Below are 22500 nucleotides of genomic sequence, written 5' to 3' on the forward strand. Positions count from 1 at the left end.
TTACGCCAACATTTGGTAGAATTTATAGAGTATTGTAAATATATATAAATATATACTTTCAACATTGTTCAACTTTTTTATATTTCTTTTTAATTTATTAATGTCAGAGAAATTAGACATTAATAAATTTTTCAATAAATTTAAATTTTTCAATAAATTTATCAATTTCGAGTTTAAAAAATTTAATTTTAAGTTATTAACAGTATTGGAAAATTTATTTAATTAATAATTTTCAAATCCTGTTGTATTTCGCCGACTAAAGAAAGTGAAAATGGAAAACACTAATCCTAACATAACCGCACGGACAAAGAAGGTGACCAATAAGATGAGTGATATTGCGGGATTGCATCTGTGTGAAGGTTGTAGGAAAGTAAATGAAGAAAGAATAAAAACACTGACTAATTATGAGGAGGAAGGATTGCTTGTTGCTATCAAACAGTTAGAAGAAAAAATGGCAAATGAAGTCAGATGTCTAACTCAGATGATGGAAAAAGTCACATTTAGAGAAGAGATGCTAAAAGAACAGATGAGGGAACAAACTAACTTGAAGAATAGTCTCAATGAGGTAAAAAATCAGGTAGCCAAGGAAGAGGAAATGACAAAAAAGTGGAATGAAGTAGTTAAAGGTAATATTGAGAGTTTGACAACAAATGTCAAGGAAATACATTCATCGGTGCTGGACACAAAAAATCATCTGGATGTTGCTAATGAAAGAGATATCCGTCGAAACAATTTAGTCATTTTCAACATACCAGAAAATGAAAGTTTTTCTTGGAAAGCTGATAAAGAGAAAATGCTTCAGTTGTTGAAAGAGATAACTGATGAAAACTTGGAGAAGAAGGTTTCAAATGTATTCAGACTCGGTAAAAGGGTGAACGATCAAAAGCCATGGCCTATTTTAATTAAATTATTGAATTTAACTACTAAAAACCTGATACTAGAAAACTGTTTCAAACTGAGGAGGAGTAAATCATTCAATGGAGTCTACATTAACCATGACCTTATTAAATTAGATAGATATATTTGTAAACAGCTTCTCGATGATAAAAAGAAGAAAATTGCAGAAAAGGACGACATTAATAACTGGATATTTAAGATAAAAGGACAACCAGGTAAGTTTCATGTATTTGTTTTTAAAAAGACAAATTTATAAAGAGATCAAAGTCAAGAGAAGGCAGTGAGTTTAATTATAATCATCCTAGTGTGGTAAAGAATCCTAATGATGTGCTTAATGTTTTGTATACCAATGTTGATTGTCTCACAAATAAATTTTCAGAATTGAATCTATTTTTAGATGCATCGGATTTAAAGTATGATTTTATAGTTATAAATGAAGTAAACCCTAAAAATGTTAAAAACTCTTCATGGAACATTAACGAATTTAATTTGCCTGGATATAGTTACCTGGTTTCAAATTTCTGCAAAGCAAGTTATCGAGGTATTATGTTATATTACAAAATCAATTTGCAGCTGTTTAGTGTTCAACTGGATTCCATATTTGAGGAATATTTGTGTGCCAGGATTAACGTCAGAGATCAAAATTTAAATTTAATGGTAATTTACAGAAGTCCTAATTCAAGTAATGATAATAATGACAATCTCATTGGTGTCTTGAATGAGTTTGGTGATTTGTCTGGTAGACATCTTGTTTTGGGTGATTTTAATTTTCCAGATATAGATTGGAAGCTGAGAGTTTGTGCAGGTTCTGACTACAAGACTGAAAATAGATTTTTGCAGCTTATTGATGATAGGTTTTGGCTGCAGCATGTCAACGAACCAACAAGATATAGAGCTAACAGTATTCCTCATGTTTTGGATTTAATTATCACGTCTGAAGATTGCGTATCAGATTTACAGTATTTATCTCCTCTGGGCAGAAGTGACCACTTATTGATTTCATCTAAAATTTTTGATTGTTCAATTTTGCACAGTAAACCTAGGAAGAAGTTGTGTTTTAATCTTGGACAGTACGATGCAATTAACAAATATCTTTCTAGCATGTTATCTGTTGATACAACTGTGGATGTAGACCAAAAGAGCAACGTAGAAAATTTATGGCAAAAATTTTGTTTTTTGATTAGTGAGGCTACTTCAAAATATGTTCCTATGAAAATATGTAGTAGCTGTGTTGTTAAGCATGTCAACTTTAAACTGAGGCGACTTATCAAGCTTAAGCACTACTATTGGAAAAGAATCTATAAATATGGAGACGTTGACTTATTGCAAAGTTTCAGGTCTACGAGAGATAAAGATCCAGCAGAATGTAAACAGCTGGACAGAGATAACCAGAATTTCATTGCAAGAAACTATCATAACAACCCAAAACTGTTCTGGAAACAAGTGAAGAAGAAAATAACAACAGTGGGCAGGGTTGAAACACTCAGAGTACAGAACACAGATCTCACGGGTGATGATGAAAAAGCCCAAGCTTTGGCAAAGTTCTTTTCATCGGTTTATAAACTTGACAATGAGGTTAATTATAACGACTCGTTATATCCATTGGTTCCGGCTGCCGGAATGGATGAATTGCAATTCAATGATGACGTAGTGTCTAAAAAGATTTCTTTATTGGATAAGAACAAATCTGCAGGGCCTGATGATATTCATCCACGGATATTGTTGGAAAGTAAAACAGTTGTTGTTTCTGCAGTTAGGCAACTTTTTCAATGTTCACTAGATACCGGCATGATTCCAGCAGATTGGAAGGCTAGCATAGTAATACCAATACACAAAAAAGGAAGTAAAAGTTTGGTTAGTAACTACAGGCCTATTTCTCTTACTTCTGTGTGTTGTAAAATGATGGAATCAATTATTAAGGACCATGTTTTGAATTATTTTCTGACGAATAATTTATTTCACCGAAATCAATATGGGTTTTTGCCCGGACGATCGACGACTCTTCAGTTGCTGACATTTTTGGATAAAGTTACAATGGGTGTTGATTGTGATGAGGAGGTACACGTCATATATACTGATCTCGAGAAGGCTTTTAATAGGATATCTCACAATTGTTTGTTACTGAAACTAAAGAAATATGGATTCGATAACAAAATTCTTGTTTGGATAAGTGAATATCTTAAGAAGAGAAACTTCAGGGTGCGAGTGGGTGATGCATTGTCTTCAAAGTTTGATGCTACTAGTGGTGTTCCCCAAGGTAATATCCTGGGACCTCTACTGTTTACAATTTAAATTAATGATCTGCCCTTCAGCATGTGAGAATATATATCTTTTTGCGGATGATGCAAAGATGTTTAAAATTATCAAATTTCCAGATGACTTGAAGTCCATGCAACTAAATGTGATCAATATGCAAAATTGGCTAAATGTCTGGCGTATGATTTCAAATGTAGATAAATGCTGCGTATTGAAGTTCGGAAATAAATATAATAATATTTATGAAATGTGGGATTCTGCCCAGGTCAAACAAGTGATCCAAGTAGTCAAAGTAATAAAAGACTTAGGTGTGTTTGTTGATGATAAACTCACTTTTAGAGATCATATATATAGTAAAGTTAAGTTAGCCAACACAATGTTGGGCATCATAAACAGGCATTTTAGACTTATTGATGAAGAAGCTTACCTATGTTTCTACAAAGGCTTGGTCATACCACATCTAGAGTATGCGGTACAGGTTTGGTGCCCACATCACATAAACCTAATACAAATGATTGAAAAAGTTCAAAGAAGAGCTAAACAACCATAACAAGAACGGATAGATCTAGATCTATCCGTTCTTGTTATGGTTTAGAGTATATTGATAGATTAAAAAAATTGAACTTGCATTCTTTGAAATATCGAAGAACTAGAGCGGACCTGATTTTTTTTATATAAAATGTTGGTGGCCAATCCAGATACTGATCATTCGTTCATGTTGCTCAATAATGATGGGAGAACTAGAGGGCATCATATGAAGTTGTCAACAGGTTTATCTCACAAGGATGTTAGAAAATATTTTTTTTGTAACAGAGTAGTCGCGGACTGGAATAGACTCCCACAATCTGTTGTTGACTCTCCAAATATAAGTGTTTTTAAATCTCTTTTGGATTTGTTTTGGGGTGATGCTAAATTTCAATATAGGTGATACTTTTAAACTGACGGTTCAATTGGATGTGTGTGTTGATAAGTAGAAATGGTTTGAGATTTTTAATGTATTAGTATGATTGAATAAGAATTTTTCATGGATGAATGGGGGTGGATTAATGAGAGAATTACTTATGCAACATTTATAATACTCATTATTATGAGGTTAATGTAATAATTATCATATGGTAAAAATACGAGCATAAATATAGGTAAAATATGTATTTGTTTTATTTTTTATCAGTAATGACTGGGAATATGTATGATTGACTTGGATTGATTATTTCATTAACCATTTTATGGTTGAATGCATGTACGTATTTCATTTATAAATTTTTTGGTTAATTATATTTTATATTGACTTCATAACTTTCTTATTATTATTATTGTTTTTCATATGATTGTTTGGTTTTTTTTTATTGATTGGTAAATAGTTAATGAAATTTCTAGGTTCTAATATAATTATCTGATATAATAATTAATGATTCATGAGTAGGTGGGTATATGAGTTGGTATATGGGTAGGGGAGGTTAAGGAAATTAGATAGATGCATGAATGTTTGTTTATATTTTCTATTGCATGGGAAATGTGTAGTTAATATTATGCCATTCAGGTGTAGGATGGGATTAATGGGGTTAGATGGATAAAGTATTTTATTATATCTTGGTTTATAAGTTTGCATTTATGGTGACACTCAAGACACTGTTAGTGTTAATTTATTGTTTTAGGAAATTATTTTCAATCTGCCATGGTATAATGCATTATCTTCGTGGTTATACTTGTGAAGCAATTGTACGAATGTATCGTGGTATGCATGTATAATACTATATATTTTTTTTCCCTGTAAATTCGGTAATGGGCAATAGCCCGTGCTTTGTTCAAATAAATAAATAAAGAAAGAAATTAAAAAGAAATATAAAAAAGTTGAACAATATTGAAAGTAGTGTTGAATTTTTGAAATGTTGCGTTAACAGCAGTCTGTTACCAATATATATATATATATATATATATATATATATATATATATATATATATATATATATATATATATATATATTATGTTAGTTTACTCTGCAATTTTATTTGTTAATTTACTTATATTATACATACAACTTTATTTTATATGTTACACGCGTTATTTGTTACATTGTTTCATTGTATAAGTCATTAAATTTATGGCAACGTACCGTTGAGGCTATGCTATTTTCAGTCTCATTTAATTTGAAGCATGAATGCCAGGTAAGCAAATGTCATCAAACATTAGTTCTTATTACTATACGTTAAGGATATTAACAACAACAATAATACAAATAATAATAACAAAAACGACCACACAACAGCAGCAACAATAACAACATTAACAACAATTGTTATAACAACAGTAAGGGTAATAATGATTTTCATAATAATAACCATATATATATAATGATAAAAATAATTGTTGTTTCTATTGTTGTTGTTGCTGCTGATGCAGTTGTTGTTGCTATTATTAGTGAATAACAATATTCTTTTGTGAGATTGTGATTGATTTATTATAAAGGTGTCGTTGCCATTGCCATACATAATTAAAACTTCACTGCTATCAAATTAATTATACATCATTGATGATTAACATCAATCAAGAGTTAATTCATTCAAAAATCATTCAGGTATAATAAAGAAAAATTATTTGGCAAAATTGCAAATAATTTGAATAATTTGCATCACAATTTTTTATTTACTTACTAATACTAGTTAACTCCGTTTTATTAATTAGCATTGGCTTCAATAATAAATTTTTATATACTAATGCGACAGGTTGCCGGCGAGAACTTGATCATTGGCGCATGCTGGTTAAAACTAGTTGAGCAGTTAACATGAGTATTTAATTTTTATTTATTCAACATTACGTTCTTCTATTCTGATACCGTTTGCTTATTATTTACATTTTTTCAAGTTTTTTTAGTTGCATTTAAATGAAAATATAATATAAATGAATTTTTATTTAACTGTTTAGCATGAGTTTATTGTTATGTTTAAATATTGTTAAAATTTAGTAAGAATGAGCGCGAAAGAACACAAACGGCTTGCCTCGATACGTAAACACAAACATGCATCATCTGTCTCTTTTTGTGCTTCTATTATTAACAAAATTGTAATAAAAAATAGTGAATAAAATAAACATACGATTTAAATGACTACAGCAATAACGATTATTGTTATTATTATTGTTATTATTATTAACTCGGCAGGTGTTGGATTAGCTAGATTGAGATTAAATAAGCAACACTTACACGCATCACTATGTGGTTGGCACATTTGAATCGCTTTTACAATTTTTTTACGGTTTTTTAATAATTTTGTTAAAACATAAATTTACAATGAAATATTTGTTTATATATTATAATGTATACATTCAAAAGGTTAACTTGGGACATAACATTAGGACAATAAAATGCCTTCGCGTGACAACATTCATTAAAAAAACATCTGTCTCCATCCACTTTGCATTCCGTTCCTGATTTGTTAACATTCAAACATTTTAATTTTAAAATTCTTCTATATAACAATTTTTTTCTTTTCAATATAATCTCTAAATAATTTTCATCAGAGTTTTCGGTGATAAATGAATGAAAAATTTGTACGGGTGATTACAGTAATTCATATTATTGTTTTTAGTTTTGACTTTTTAAGTATTACTAAATTTCATTATTATTTGCTATTGAATTTTTAATGTAATAAGCTTATCTGGCCATAACTTATTAGTCTACCAATGCAGCCTTGTCAAAAACGAAATGCTGCAGATAACATCTGAAAAAAGATTTGTATGTAATGTCGTAAAATTTAGAAAGAATTTTGTCAATAAATAAAAAAATTGCTTTAATCAATTATATTCTATACGAAATTAAAGTTCATAAAACGATAATATAAAGAAAGCTTACATGCGTTGGCACACGACAGTATAAATTTATAACGGCAAAGTTAACAAAATTGTAATGACAAATGAAATGTGATTTTGCTTAATTAGATATGCAACTTGGTCGTTTTGTATACCGCAGAAAATTCCTTTGGTCATTTATCTAGCCATGTGTATGGCTAACCAAAAACTTATGATTTTAGTGTCCTTGAAGGTTTTTTGATTTTATTTGCGTATATTTTGTTTGAAATGAAATGCTGCAGATAACATCTGAAAAAAGATTTGTATGTAATGTCGTAGTAAAATTTAGAAAGAATTTTGTCAATAAATAAAAAATTGCTTTAATCAATTATATTCTATACAAAATTAAAGTTCATAAAACGATAATATAAAGAAAGCTTACATGCGTTGGCACACGACAATATAAATTTATAACGGCAAAGTTAACAAAATAGCGATGACAAATGAAATGGGATTTTCCTTAATTAGATATGCAACTTGGTCGTTTTATACACCGCAGAAAATTCCTTTGGTCATTTATCTAGCCATGTGTATGGCTAACCAAAAACTAATGATTTTAGTGTCCTTGAAGGTTTTTTGATTTTATTGGCGTATATTTTGTTTGAAAATAACTAACCAGAAATAAATGTCAAAAAAGATCTGGAATGATAATAAATGCATGAATAATGAATTACAAATTAATTATTTCCTAAGTACCTATCAGATATATTAATTAATTATTAGACCTAATAACGCCAAGGCTTACAATTACTTTCTCGCTCTAACATTTTCTAACTTCTTTTAAAAACCTTATAACAAATCTGACTTTGCTCTTTCTGGCTTTCTCTGGAACTCAATCTCTCTATTTTTTTATCACTCACAAGTTCAGAGCGGATCTCAAGACCCATCTGTGGTAAACATCAGGGAAATGGCGCTTTAGAAAAAAATTGTTTGTTCGATTTAATTGTTAGTTTGTTTGATTGTTTGATTAATTGAATGATGGCATGGATAATTATTTTAACATGCAATCCATTTTTTAACTCTTTTTGCATTTAAATGAAACAACATTAACATAAACAAGAACATTGACAACATCAACACAATATAAACACAACATAAACAAATGAAAACATTTCGTAATTTATCATGCAGCTAACATCAAATTCAATGTTATATAACATTCATATTTAAGATTAACTTTTTTATGACATGTAACTTTTTTATGCCAACGAATGAATTAAATTTTTTTTTTGTCTAATGTAATTAGAGGAAAACAGTAAAAAACTCGCAACAGTAAGAAAACAGTAACGAAAACAGTAAGAAACCAGTAAAAAAAAGAACATTATTATCAAATATAATGGTAGGCTTCCTTGTTAAAAAACGTTACAAATCATGGCCGATAAGATATAATTAACTATTTTTATTAATAATAAATTAATTTTTAAAATTTATAGCTTTTTTTATTGAATTCTATCACATAAGGTAAATAACTACGTTATATTACCTACGTTTCTCATTATTTTTGTTAAACCATAAATTTTTTCATATTAAAGTCCAAGTTTTTTGGTAGCCAATATGCACCAAATTGTCGGTAATTTGTTGCGCTAAGCTTTTTAAACTTATAAGTTGACACAAATTTAAAACTTAGATGCTAAACAGACTTGCAATTCAAATAAATGCTTTGACTATATAAATTGTTTGCGACTATAAGGTTGTTAAATTTAATATAACCAATCATTGATAATAACGCAATATTGTGACAAATTAAATTTATGGTTGCTACAAATTAAGAATTTACGTACATTTTTTGTTATTCTTTATTTACGGATGGCAAATGGGATCTGCTAAGTGTCATAATTTCAAAATCAAACTGCTGCGTTAGTGATATCCGGGTTGTTCCATTTTATTCTTTTGAATCCCAATCTGCGTCAAGTTTTTTATTTGAATTATTTCTTTCAGAAATACATTTATTTGCGCCACAGTTCACATTTAGTTGTCTAACGTTGAAACGTTTTACGGCTAAATATTTACAGCGGTTTACAAATTTTTTGTTTGAATAAACTTCTTCCAACTAATTTAGAATGAATGATATTGCCATTCATTATATTGCAGAGCTTTTGATTTTGGTTGTTTTTTACTTTAATTTATTCAAAATTGTCTAAATTTAATGCCAGTCGGTGTTTTAATTTAAATAAATTAACAAAAACTGAAACCGTCAAAAAAATAATTTAAATTTTTAGCAGAAATTTTTAAGCTAATATTTTATTTGTCAGCTTAATCAAAACTGAATCTTAATCTTATTCAAAACCAGCGCAAATCATCAATGTAGCTAGAATAACAAACTTACATTCATGGCAAAATAATTTTTCGTTGTTACGCAATAAGCTTCAGGTTATTTGACTCTTAGCATTTTTTACAACAATGTAATTTAATTAATAAATCCTTGAAATGAGGTATGGATTATTTGACGAAATATTTAATGAATCATTAAAATCACATGAGCGACAAAAGTTTTTTTTCTGAAATTATAGATTAGTTAGACTATTTTATTAATTATTTTATGCTAATGCTTTATTTTTATTTGTTCATTTCAATGAAAAAATTTTAAATTAACATTATATTATTCATTTATTTGCCAATATGAAAGGGAAAATTGATTTTATTATTCTTCCAACCACAGTTTTTAATTGAAATGCGTATTTAAACTTTTAAGGCATATAAGTAAGTCTTCCACCTAACAAATATTGAAAGTATTTTGGAACAAGCTTTGTTAGGTTATTAAAATTGAGGATGATAATACAAAGTTAAGCAACGTTTAATAATTCTGCCATATGGTCTGTGATATAATGCTTGATTTTCGCATGGTGTATAATAGCTAATTATCGCCACCCAAACAAAATATATTTATATATTTATCCAGTTTAAAAAATCCAGTTTATAAATTAAAAACCCAATAATTACATCACATCACGAAACAGCACTACGGGGTGTACTTTAAATTATTTTCTAACAAATCGTTATCAACGTAACCATATTAAATTAATTACAAATAATTATAACAAAAAATGTGAATTATAGTTGCAAAAATATTATCAATAACATAACAATGATTTTTATAAAAATGTGTTCACATTTTATTTGTGTTTATTAAATTAAAATTTTTTAACTTAGAACATTATAAAATGTAAATAAATTAAAATATATTTTTTAAAATTTGTTAAATCAAAGTAAACCTTCCTGGAATTTGTTATATATTGTAAAATTGGCAATATTTTCAGTTTGAAGCGACTATATGTAGTTCACTTGTTTGTTGTAGGTGCAGTGCCATGCAAAGAAGGTTAATGGATTAAATGTACGTAAATGTAATCGTAATCGTACAACCTCATGAAACCGGTTGTGAAAGGAAAGTGTTTCTAATATATAAAAATATATACTAGCCGTTTCTTGAAAATAATGGCAAATTTTTAAAACGTTGTGATTATAGCGTTAAAATAATGGTAGTTATACACAACATAACACATGAATAAGTAACCAAACAGGTGATTGTGATCATCCATAACAATAATAATTATTTGGCAAAGATGTCAACGACTGAATTTTTCTTAGTTATCCTTAGAAAATGTGACCAAACATTAAGAAGTGCCATCTTAATTATTAAAACCAAATGGACATTTCTGATTGGCCAAAACATCCATTCAATGCGAACGTTTATTGGTCTATTCTTATTACTCGCATCAATGAGCAACGTATGATAAATAAGCTGCATGCTTCATTTATTCTAGTCTCTTTATGTGCAATTGCGTTTTCTTTCATTATAAAAAGTGTTTTTTTTATTTGCCATGATTACAGATGTTATTTAATTATCTGCTGCTCTGTACTAATCTCATTACAAATATAATTTTTTAATAATCTGTTTCGTTTGAAATTAATCTTCATTATCTAACACACGCATAATACCAGAGAGTTGGTCAGCCACAAAAGCATTCATTTCTAAAAATAATCGGAGGTGCCGAGTAGAAGATGATGAGTCATGGTGATCAAAATGATGACGAGTTTGTGGATGGGTTTACTTCTCCTCTGCACATTCTTGGTGAAACAATAGACGAGAACAGATTCCTCAGGTGAAAACTCACATTTATTTAAAACTTTTTGTTTAAATCAAATTTGAAATAATGTCTGCATTTATTGCATATAATTTTATAAATGCAAAAAGTAACTATATATTTTAATTTTTGAAACCTTGTTTGAACAATTCTTTTAGTTTGCAGCTCTGAAAACACAACGTACATATACAAATGTACAACACACGTCCATGTACATGTACGTGTGTGCATGTGTAGACGCGCAATTTGTACTGTTTGACTCAATTCGCAAACTAACCGTTTGGCAAATTAATGTATGTGCACATTAAGATAAAGATAAAATAAACTCAATTTAAAAAATTAAATATTTTATGATAGAAATTATTTATAATTTGATTGGTTAACATTCAAACAACAGCATCGAGGACAATTTTAACCAAAATAATAGAGTCAAACTATTTAAAGATCCTCTTTTGTGCCTGGGTAATGAGCCAGTCTTGTCAACTTTTCTGTCTTCTACCAGTTACAATAAATACTCAGATAAACATGCTTTTGAAACAATTTCTAACAATAATGTTCAACAACATCATTTACTACAACAACCTCACTTTCAAAGACAACTGCAACAACAGCAAGAACAACGAAAACCGCAGCAACAAACGAACGTTAATAGCAACGACAAAATAGCACAATCAAACCAACAACAATTTTCTCAATCTGATTGGACAAGTTTAATTTCTTCGATGAGTTTTGGACAATTTTATGACACGCCGTTAGTTTATTTGATGTTGTTCTGATCATTTGATGGCGTTAGAATCATTTGTTGATGTTGTTAGGGTTATTTGATGATGTTGTTCTAATCATTTAATAATACTGTTTTTATCATTTGATGACGTATATTGTTATGATCATTTGATGATGTTGTTATGATCATTTGATGATGTTGTTTTTTTATCCATCTATCCAATGTACCCCATAGTCCAGAGATCGTCGAGGTCGATAGCTTTTTTTTTCTAGAAACCCTGTCTTAACTAGTTATAACCGACCCCTTGAACTAGTAGGGTATTGTTATTTCTCTCTACGTGAATTCTTGACTCCTGAACAGACTTATTTCAGATGAACTTTATTAGAAAGAAACTTTAAACGCAAACAAAGTTGAAGATTTTAGAAGATTGTTATGATCATTTGATGATGTTGTTATAGTTAATTGATGATGTTGTTTTGATCATTTGATGTTTTTCGACCATTTGATGTTGTCCGGATCTTTTGATGTTGTTCTGATCATTTGATAAAATTTTTAGATCATTTGATGATGTTCTGATCATTTAATAAAGCTGCTCTAATTATTATTTGATGAAGTTTTTCTTATTATTTGATGATGTTGTTCTGATCATTTGATAATTTTATAATAATTTGATGATGCTGATCTGATCATTCAATAGTTTTGTTTTAATTTTGATGATGTTCAAATCATTTGACAATGTAAGCTCATTTGATTATATTGTCCTGATCATTAAATAACGTTGTTATGATCATCAACACCATTTTATGTGGTCATATCTGAAATAATTTGTATGTTGTAGTTGTTACAAAGCGTCTTTAAGACCGATGTTTGTTTATTTATTTGCAAATGTTTACATGTTATTTTATTCATATAACTAAATCATCGTGCCACTAAGACCGTACTATCCACACCACACGACGCACATACACATTATGTATGCACGCGCAAGCATTGCTTTATACGGGTGTGACGGTCTTTGAGTTTCGAACAGACAGTATTCGAAACATGCCATCGCGTAATGACATGGCACCTCTACCGACTGAGCTAATTTAGTGACCAAAAGTTCTGTTCTGATTATTTGATGAAGGTTTTCTAATTATTTGATGACGTTGTTTTGATCATTTGATGATGTTATGATCATTTGATGATGCTGATCTAATCATTTAATGGACAACATTTAAAATATCTCATTGTCATTATTCATGATAAACACTTTTAAATTACGTAAAATAATAGTTCACAAGTTAACAAATGTACTAAAGAAAACTAAACAAACATTTGAAAAGTTTTTTTATTCTTTTATTTTTTACACAAATACTCAGAGATGAGTACAACATACAAAGCATAAAAAATATTAATATAGTTGATGAAATATTGTTACAATTTACAAAACGCAAATTAAAATGAACATTTAAAACAAGAAAAAGATTATAAGCATAAATGCCAAAAATTACAGCAAATTTATTTAATAATGTTCAATTTTTAACTATAACTATATTTTTAACTATTTTTAACTATTTATATTATTATTTTATAAACAAATAACGCATAAAAACTTAAGTTAAAATATTGTTATTTAAATAGATAATCGGATTGTAGGTAAATGATTAGCAATAGAGTAATAAATAAATAGTTATAAAAGTTGTTTAATTGGATCAAATATACCCCTTTTCCATAGGTTTCAGTACATTCTGAATGCAGCAACCACACCCTGCTCAAAAATAAATGACGAGTCTCTTACATACCTCAATCAAGGTTTTTATTATTTTTAGTTATATTATTTGTCAAGAATAATTTTTTCAATATGTTCAGTTCAATTGGTAACATCTCATACCGTTATTGCCTTATTGTGTCCTCCTACTATATGTTTTACTTGAGAACAAGGACGGCGTTGATGTTATACATATATTTTATAGAAGGAATTGTCAAATGGCGGGTGAATATTATTTTATGAATACTACGGCGGATAAATACTGCTTGTGGGTATAATGACGCAAATTTTTCCAGGTCATTGTTAAGTTCAAGTATTATTTTTCAATTTTTATACACAATTTTGTGCACACTTTCTAATGGAATTGTTCATACCTCTACTAAACGAATCGAGTATTATTTAGCAACCTATACTGTATTTTAGTGAGTTTTATAACATTCGTTATGTTGTAGTAAACTTTTGCAAATCATTTAGAAACATACTTTGTAAAGTGATTTATCATCCAATATTACAATAATTAAAATAAACTGAAAATATAAGCAGGTCTTTCTTTACTTGTTGATTATTTTAAAAGCCGCAAATAATTATTATAAAAACATCGTACAGGTCAATCATACGAGTTAAAATTGAAACGATTGGGGGATGCCATAACTGGTGATCGTTATTTGAGGGTTTGTCTTGTTTTCCCGTTTAAATTAAAATTTACTAATTAATAAATAATTTTTGTTTAATCATTTTTTAAACTATATCACGCACTTTATATTGAAAATGTTAATAATTATGTATTCTGGTTTGATAAAAAGTATTACACCAATAAAAAATGAATATTAAGTGAAAAAAAAGATAACAAAAATGGTATGCTCACCGTTAGCATTATTCTAAGTCCCAACAAAATCAAAAAAGAATCACGATGTCTGCTATGGCTAGAGGAACCGAAACAATGGGAACGTGGCGTGACCCGAAAAAAATAACGCAGGTTTCAAGAGTATTGACCTGGTCTGGTTATACAACCTACGGCGCAAGAAAGGAAATTTTCGAAGAATTGGAAATATCGAAACAAGGTCATTAACAAAATAAATGACGTGATCTACAGGACCTATGATCGTAAAAGACAGCGGGCAAAAACCCCGCTGTCTTTTACCATCATAGGATCGACCATTTGGATAGGTTTGACCCAATTCACCGGATAAAAGAAGAAATAACGCCTATGTTAGAGACGAACAGTCTAGGATGGGGGGGGGGGTAATGTTATAACCGCTGCAATAGTCAGATTGCGCTATATTATTTGTTATCTTGACTATTCGTTATCTTTGCTATATTTGTAATCTTTAAATTTTAAAAATCCCTTGTATATAAGGAGGTTAAGTAGCGAAGTCATTAGAGATGTTTCTAGCAAGGTTTGAAAATGGGAGTATAAAATAAATATAAAAAATAATGAAAAAAGGAATGATATATATAAACAATATAGTCGATTACAGATTAAGGTAAATAAAACATAATAAGGTTTGAGTACATTTAATTCATGCAAATACGAGATAAAGGAATAAAGATTGCACAATTAAACAAACACTCAAACATAAACTGGTAATAAAAATGATAATGTTTATAAAAATTATATAATCATAAACAAGAGGAATAGACCACTTTGTTCACTGCGCAGAAAAACGGTAAAATATATTTAAAATTATATCATAATTTGTTTGTCACAATAAATGCCATATAATAACCTTATAACAGTGTTTATCAGTTCATCATTAAAAGAAATCGGCAATAAAATTTTAAATTAGGATAGATTAAAATTATTATAAAAACCAATCGGTGATATTTCAAAAATGTTTACAATTGTTGAACAGTTTCTATAATTGTCATTTAAACAACGGTATAAACTGCCAGAATATTTGTTCCTCTTGTATGGCCTGGAGGACTCTAGGTTGGTTTCCTGGCAGATAGTCAACTCTAGAATCTCTATTTTGTGTCCATAAAGGATGGCGATGTCAGGTCAAAGGGTTTCGAACAGTTTTGGTACTGGGTGAATATCATCTGATTCCAAATCTGCAAATATTTGGCTACTGGCATAACTCCAATCAGCAGATGATCACGTTGTTGTTTTTTTTGGTGCATCTTGCTAGAGCAGATGGGGAGGTACATTTTGAAACTGCATGTTTGTCAAGAGCCGCAGAGAGGACATTGGTTTTGTTTTTTTCTCCATCTGAACAAATTTGCATTTGTTTGGCAATTGCTGGACCAAGTAAATCCTAGCAAATTTGCAGAGAACTCCAGCAAGATATTCAGTTGTCTTTGACCAACGCGAGATGTGGTTAGTTTTGATAAAATTTTTATATTTTAGATTATTGAACCCTGACTCTGCAGCGACAAAACATGATTTAAGCATGCTTCAATTCTTCTCTTCTATCTGATTACTTCATTTTTATTAAGAAATTAAATTTCTTCAATTTACGTTTTATTAATCAAAGAAGATATTTAAAAATAAGCGTTATGTTTCGCAGTCATCCGATTTCTAATATATCAACATTTTTCAATTTTCCACGCACGGTTATATCATTTTCATCAAGTGCATGTTAACACATGTTGTTTATGAATTCATTCACAGTTACACTTTATCATTCAATACACTACACTGATTAAGACAAAATTTTAAAAAACCTGATTTGAATAGCATAATGTCAACTTTCATAAAAAAATCGATCGTCAATTTTTTATATAAAAATTGAATTTCCTTGTACTCGCTAGTTTTAAAAAACTGCGCAGCTTAAATGTGTTATAATTGCCTAATCGTCCGCCAACTGCAGCCATGATCTTGCATTTAAGTAGGAAGTTGGACCCCACAGATAGCCACATTGTTTATGTTCTTCACTGTCTAGAACTTTCATGATGGAGTTGAAACAAATGTCAAAAAGTAGTGGAAAACAAGGATCACCTTGAAATACGCCCTTTCTGACTTTTATGGCTTGCGTTAGTTCATTGCCAACTGATATTGATACACTGTGGTCGGAATTGATTGATGATATTAAATTGTGAAATGGTTGAGGAAAATGATGATATTTCAGGATCAAGGTAATGAAGTGATGGCTTACCTTTCCAAATGCATTCTTCAGACCCAGCAGTGCGACAACGATAGTACGCTGATGTCGTTTGGCATCTTTCATAAGATGAGATAGCATTTGCGTGTGTTCCGCTAGTCCATCTATTATAGGATAGAAACCTTTGTGAATATTTTTTTTTATGAATATGTTTTTGTTTTTGTTAATAATAATAATGTGAACTCTTATTATTCAAAAACAGATATGTAAATGCCCCAAAATAAAATCAGGTTAATATAATTAAAAATGATGAAATAATACGATTATTCATCATTGCTCGTTATCTTGAGATAAGTACATTGATGATAAAAAGAAGTATAAAAGAGTAAAACTTGCTCGTGCATTGTTTCTATCGCAATATATCGCATATGATGAAGCTATTACTTTATTAATCAATCAATCAATCAATCAATGATCCTCCTTTGTCCATCGGGTGGACCGTCGAGGCCGATGGTGTACATTTAAGCATGTTTTTTACATTTATTTTTTCCTTTTTTCATTCCAAAAACCCTCTCTATCTTTGGCCAGTTTTATTGAATTCAGAATACCAACACTAGCCCATTCAGTAATGTCATCTATCCATTTCTTTGCAGGTCTACCAACTTTTTTCTTCCATTCTCTTTTCATCATTAGTACCATCTTAATCAATCTGTCTTCTATCATTCTACAAATGTGTCCAAAAATACCCAATTTTCTGTCTTCCAAGTTGATTTCTGATGGTTTCGTTCTTTACTTTCTGCCTCCAACTGATTCCCAACAAATTTCGGTAACACTTAATCTCAAATGCTTCCAATCTGTCTTTATTTCTTTTCTTTATTGTCCATGTTTCACATGCGTAGAGCAAGCTTGGAAAAACGCAAGATTTTATTATTCTCAACTTTGTTTTTATAGATATATTTCTACTTTTTCATATTTTCTTCAATGATGCAAACACTCCATGCAAACAAACTACCTTTCTGTTAATTTTTTTGGTGCTTTTGTCAAAGATTATAAGACTGCCAAGATACACAAACTGGTTTACTTGTTCGAGTTTTTCTGATTCTATCTGAAATTCCGCATTGTTTCTGCCTTTCCCCGTAATCAACACCTTCGTTTTGTCTTTGTTGATATGCAACCCGTGATCTTTTCCACCAACATGTGTAAGTTCAATTAGTTTCTGTAGACCATCTTCACTAGAAGCTAGAAAATTTATATCGTCTGCAAACTTGAGATCTTTGACGGTTCTCCTTCCTATGTCAATTCCACCCAATTCCAAATTCTTTACAATGCTATAAATAGTATTGGTAATATTGGATCGTCCTGTCTGCTTCCAATCTCTGCCTTTATCCAATTCCAAAGTTCTGTACCTATTATTACTGACATTTTTGATTCTTCATAAAGCAATTTCAGTACTTTGACCAGCTTTTCTGATGCCCCATACTTTCTAATGTTGCTCACAAATCTTCATGCCAGACTGAACCAAACGCTTTTTTAAAATCAACAAAACAATGGTAATTTGTCTGACCACTACTTTTTGCATCTTCCATCAGAAGTCTCAACATCAGAGTTTTTTGAATCGTGCTTTTGTCCTTTCTGAAGTCTGCTTGTTCTTCATGCAGATGTTGCTCTATGACCTTTTCCAGTTGTTTTTTTATGATGGTCAGCATGATCTTGCATATGTGCGGAATTAGTGCAATTGATCTGTAATTATTAGAGTTTTTTTGGTCTTTCTTTTTCGGCAACATAACCAAAACTGACTCGCACCATTCTTCCTGCCTTTTTCCATTTTACCAAATTTCTTGACAGATTGTGTGAATTTCTTTACACACGACTTGTCTTCCTGCTCTCATCAGTTCTATCGGAATACCGTCCTTTCTTATACTTTTGTTGTTCTTCATTTTACTCATTGCTCATGTAATTTCTTTCCCCGTTATTTCACTTTCTTCTTCATTGATTATTTTTCTGCTTTTCAAAATTTCAAGCGTTTCTTTTTTGTATTTGTTCTTGTCTGTGAATAAGTCTTTAATATATTCCGTCCATCTATCTTTAATCTTTTTACTTTCTGTTAGGATGTTTCCGTTTTTATCTTTAATAATCCTTGACATATTTTTCTGTTTTTCCTTTTAACTGTTTAACCAGCTGATACACCTTTCTTGTCTTGTTTTGCCCAATCATTGTCTCTACTTTTTCACATTTACCATTAATCCATCTCCTTTTATCTGCTCTAGCACGCTTTTTTATAATTTTGGCCGACTTTTTTATATTTGATCTTATTTTTTTCATTCTGTCTTTTTGTCATTTTCAAACTTCTTCTTTCTTCTGCAAAGTTCTATGTTTCATTGCTTATACAAGGTTTTATTTTGTTCGTTTTGATTTTACAACTTTCACCTGCTGCTTTGAGAATTTTTTCTAGGTTGCTAACTCTTGTTTTCAAATCGTAATTGGCTGCTGAGTCCAATTCATGTTCGATTTTATTTTTTATATCCTCCATCTTTTGCTTTATCATTTTTGAGTTGTATTTCACTTTCCTAATGCTTTCTCCCATTTTAAGCTTTTGTTTTATCTTTATGGTGACGTTGCATAAGACAAGGCGATGATCTGATCCAATTTCTGCACTTGGGAAAGCTCTAAATTGGGTGACAGATTTTATCCATTTCTGTTCTATCAGTATTAAATCTATCATGTTCATTTTTTCCGTCGGGAGACTCTCAAGAACATTTGTTGTTGTTTTGCCTCTTTGTGTTTGTGACATACAATCGTCGGTCCTTCACAAACTCTATAAACTTTTCCCTCTATCATTTCTATCTCCTAAACCGTATTTTTCCATTACTTCTTCCAATCCAATGTTGTCTTTTCCAATGTTAGAATTCCAGTCCCCAGCAATGATCTTGACATTTTTCTTTGGTTATGTTTTCAATGTTTGTTCCAGTTTTTCGTAGAACGTTTCAACTTCATCATCCGAATGATTTGTTGTTGGATATATATATTTGGCATTACAAAAGCGAGAGGTGATTAAAGTTCATTTCGTATTGTTGTTGTTTTAGAGCATTTATTGCCGGTTTTAATTCGTCATTTTCAGGAATGAGGTTGTTAATTTTTCTGTAGGCGTTGTGAAATTCATTCCATAGTGATTTAATTTCCTCGTCGGCATTTAGTTTAAGGTATCCTCGGAGCTTTAATCTTAAAAACTCGGCATGGTGTTTCAGCGATTTTATGTTGAGGCCTTTAATAATAATAATTAATAATAATAATAATAATAATAATAATGGGTACTTTTTTATTTTTTTCCAACTAAGGGAGTAGTAAATATTCAATGAAATAAAGTAAAATAAAATAAAATAAATGAATTAAAGATGAGAAAGTAGTCTACGCTACTCGCCATTATAGATATAAAATGCGTACAACGAGAAATATAATCAGTCTTAATATAGTTATTATACATTTGAATGTCTGTCACAATAGATAGCGTATGATGATGATATTACTGAATTAGTTAAATTGTAACATAATTGTTCAGTCCAAATAATAATAATAATAATATAAATAATACTAATAATAATATAAATACTACTACTACTACTACTACTACTACTACTACTACTACTACTACTACTAATAATAATAATAATAATAATAATAATAATAATAATAACAACAACAATAATAATAACAACAATAATAATAATAACAATAATGGGAACGTTTTTATTTTCCGAAAAACGCAAAATGAATAAAATATTAGTATAAAAAAATAAAGTACATTATGAATTAAAATGAAACAAATAGGTGCAAAGAGAAATAAAACGGTATTAAATTGAGTTCAAATTGCGTTTCTGTCACAGTAAATAGCATACGAATTAATCAAATTGTTATGAAATTGATCTGTCCATGTAAAATTAATTAATGACAATTTAAAAAGTTTAAAGAGACCCAAAGGTGAAATTTCAAATGTATTAATTTTAAATGTTTCTGATGCTCGATCAAGTTATTGTGCAGGTTTACCTTGTATTTTGATGTTTTGTATTCTTTTGATTTAAAAAAGTTTGACTCGTGGCGGACAGTTAGCACCAGTATTTCGATGGTGTCGCCCTAAAGAAGAGCAATGTCGGGACGAAGTTTTGAAGAAAGATGGTACTGGGCAATATTTGTTGCAATTTGAGTCTGCATAAATCGAGACATCAACATCTGCGAACGATTAAATATTCTCCAAAATTATGGATAGTATTTTGTTATGTCGCATTGTGTATCTTTTTAAGATTTGATAATACATGCTTGTTAGTTGGACACAAAGCATTGGAAATTTTTCCCCATCTGAAATGGTTTGCATTTGTGGGGAGTTGCTGGATAAGTGCCTTTCTTACGAATTTGAACAACATCTCTGGCAAATCGACTGTAAACTTTGACCAATGAGCAACTTAGATTTCAGGAATATGATCTTTTATTGCTTTGACTATTATTCCTTGGCATTGGAGCGACGACAGATGAGCGAAGTTATTGGTCATAAATTTGATGAGTTGTTGGCATCACCTTTTTTGTGAATTAGGATTGTAAATCCCTTTTTCCAACATGAAAAAATAGTAGAGGATGACCAACATTGACTTAATAATCGGTGGAGTATAGTTCTAAATATTGGGCATTTTTTGAATGGTATTATTGAAAATTGATCAAGTAGACAAGGGGATGATTTTGCTTTATATTTTCGTATTATTGTTAATACTTTGTTGTAACTTGAGGGGTTTGTGCTGCAGTGTTTTCGGCGTTGGTGGTTTTGTGACCGGCTTTGGAAGCTGGTTTTTGTTGTTGTTATTGTTGTTTAAAATTGAGTAAAAATAGTTCTTACATTCGTTAACATTGAATATTACTCACACTTTTTGTTGCAGTAAATGTCCTTGCAAAACCACCAGAATCGTCGTTTAAGCTGGGCTGTTGGGTCGAGTTGCTGTTTTGAAGCGAAAGATTATGTTGACAATTTCGACCTCAACTTTTGCCTACGGAACTAATTTGGTTGTCAAAATGGTCGTTGTTGTGGCCCAACTGTTTAAGTTGTTTTAATTCTTTTTTAATAACTTAATGGATTTGTTTACTTTGATATCCGATTTGGTTTTATTATTTAAGATTCCATAGCTGGAGGAAAAGTATTTGTAAATCATTGTTTGAAACGCTGTTGTGAATTGATCTATGTTGTAACTTGGTAGCGTTTGTTGATGAAGTTGAAAATAAGCATTTGCTTGTGACCACTGAACTGGGTTTCTTTGTAGTCTGATACCAAGGAGAGGCATTTCCGTTTTTTCAACTTTTGGCGATGACGGTTGGTGGTTTGATGGCGGTGAATGTTGCTGGGCGTTTGACGATGTTGACGGCGAAGAATGTTTTAATTTTGTTTTTTTTCCGTTTTTTCAACTTTTGGCGATGACGGTTGGTGGTTTGATGGCGGCGAATGTTGCTGGGCGTTTGACGATGTTGACGGCGAAGAATGTTTTAATTTTGTTTTTTCTTCAGACAGTTAAAGATTTTTGTGAAATTTGCACGAACGTTGGTGCATTTTCAGTCCTTTCCTGCCCTTGCAATATTTTCCGCAACAACAAGGAATTAAATTAGAATCCATATTGACTGAATAATCGTTCAATAAATTCGATTTGAAAATGTTAGACAAAATATTCACATTAGAATTGGCAGACAAGTGTACAACGTTAGTTTTAAAGTTTGCAGTGTTTTTCGTGCAACGCCAGGAGGGCCGTCCAACATTGACATATGATTTATGGCAATATTGGCATTTTGTTGAACAAACCGGGTAAATTAAGTTTAAAAGTAAAATAAAATAGATAACGGAATTAATTTAGAAATTTGAAAATATTGCCATCAATCAA

The 22500-nt window shown here is 30.2% G+C and overlaps 2 protein-coding genes across 2 annotated transcripts; both read left to right on the forward strand.

Moving 5' to 3' along the window:
- Nucleotides 1–271: 271 nt before the first annotated feature.
- Nucleotides 272–5940, forward strand: HELRODRAFT_175878 (hypothetical protein; the record flags this gene model as incomplete). The annotated part of the gene is made up of 4 exons (XM_009023248.1): nucleotides 272–1112; nucleotides 1277–1856; nucleotides 3493–3631; nucleotides 5878–5940. 4 exons carry the CDS (start codon nucleotides 272–274, stop codon nucleotides 5938–5940), a joined length of 1623 nt encoding a protein of 540 aa, XP_009021496.1.
- A 5056-nt stretch (nucleotides 5941–10996) lies between these two features.
- HELRODRAFT_175879 (hypothetical protein) lies at nucleotides 10997–15235 on the forward strand (the record flags this gene model as incomplete). Its single annotated transcript, XM_009023249.1, has 5 exons — nucleotides 10997–11097; nucleotides 13521–13597; nucleotides 14160–14224; nucleotides 14425–14529; nucleotides 15185–15235. 5 exons carry the CDS (start codon nucleotides 10997–10999, stop codon nucleotides 15233–15235), a joined length of 399 nt encoding a protein of 132 aa, XP_009021497.1.
- Nucleotides 15236–22500: the final 7265 nt, after the last annotated feature.

Source organism: Helobdella robusta (assembly GCF_000326865.2).
Source record: "Helobdella robusta unplaced genomic scaffold HELROscaffold_35, whole genome shotgun sequence".
Lineage (NCBI taxonomy): Eukaryota > Metazoa > Annelida > Clitellata > Rhynchobdellida > Glossiphoniidae > Helobdella > Helobdella robusta.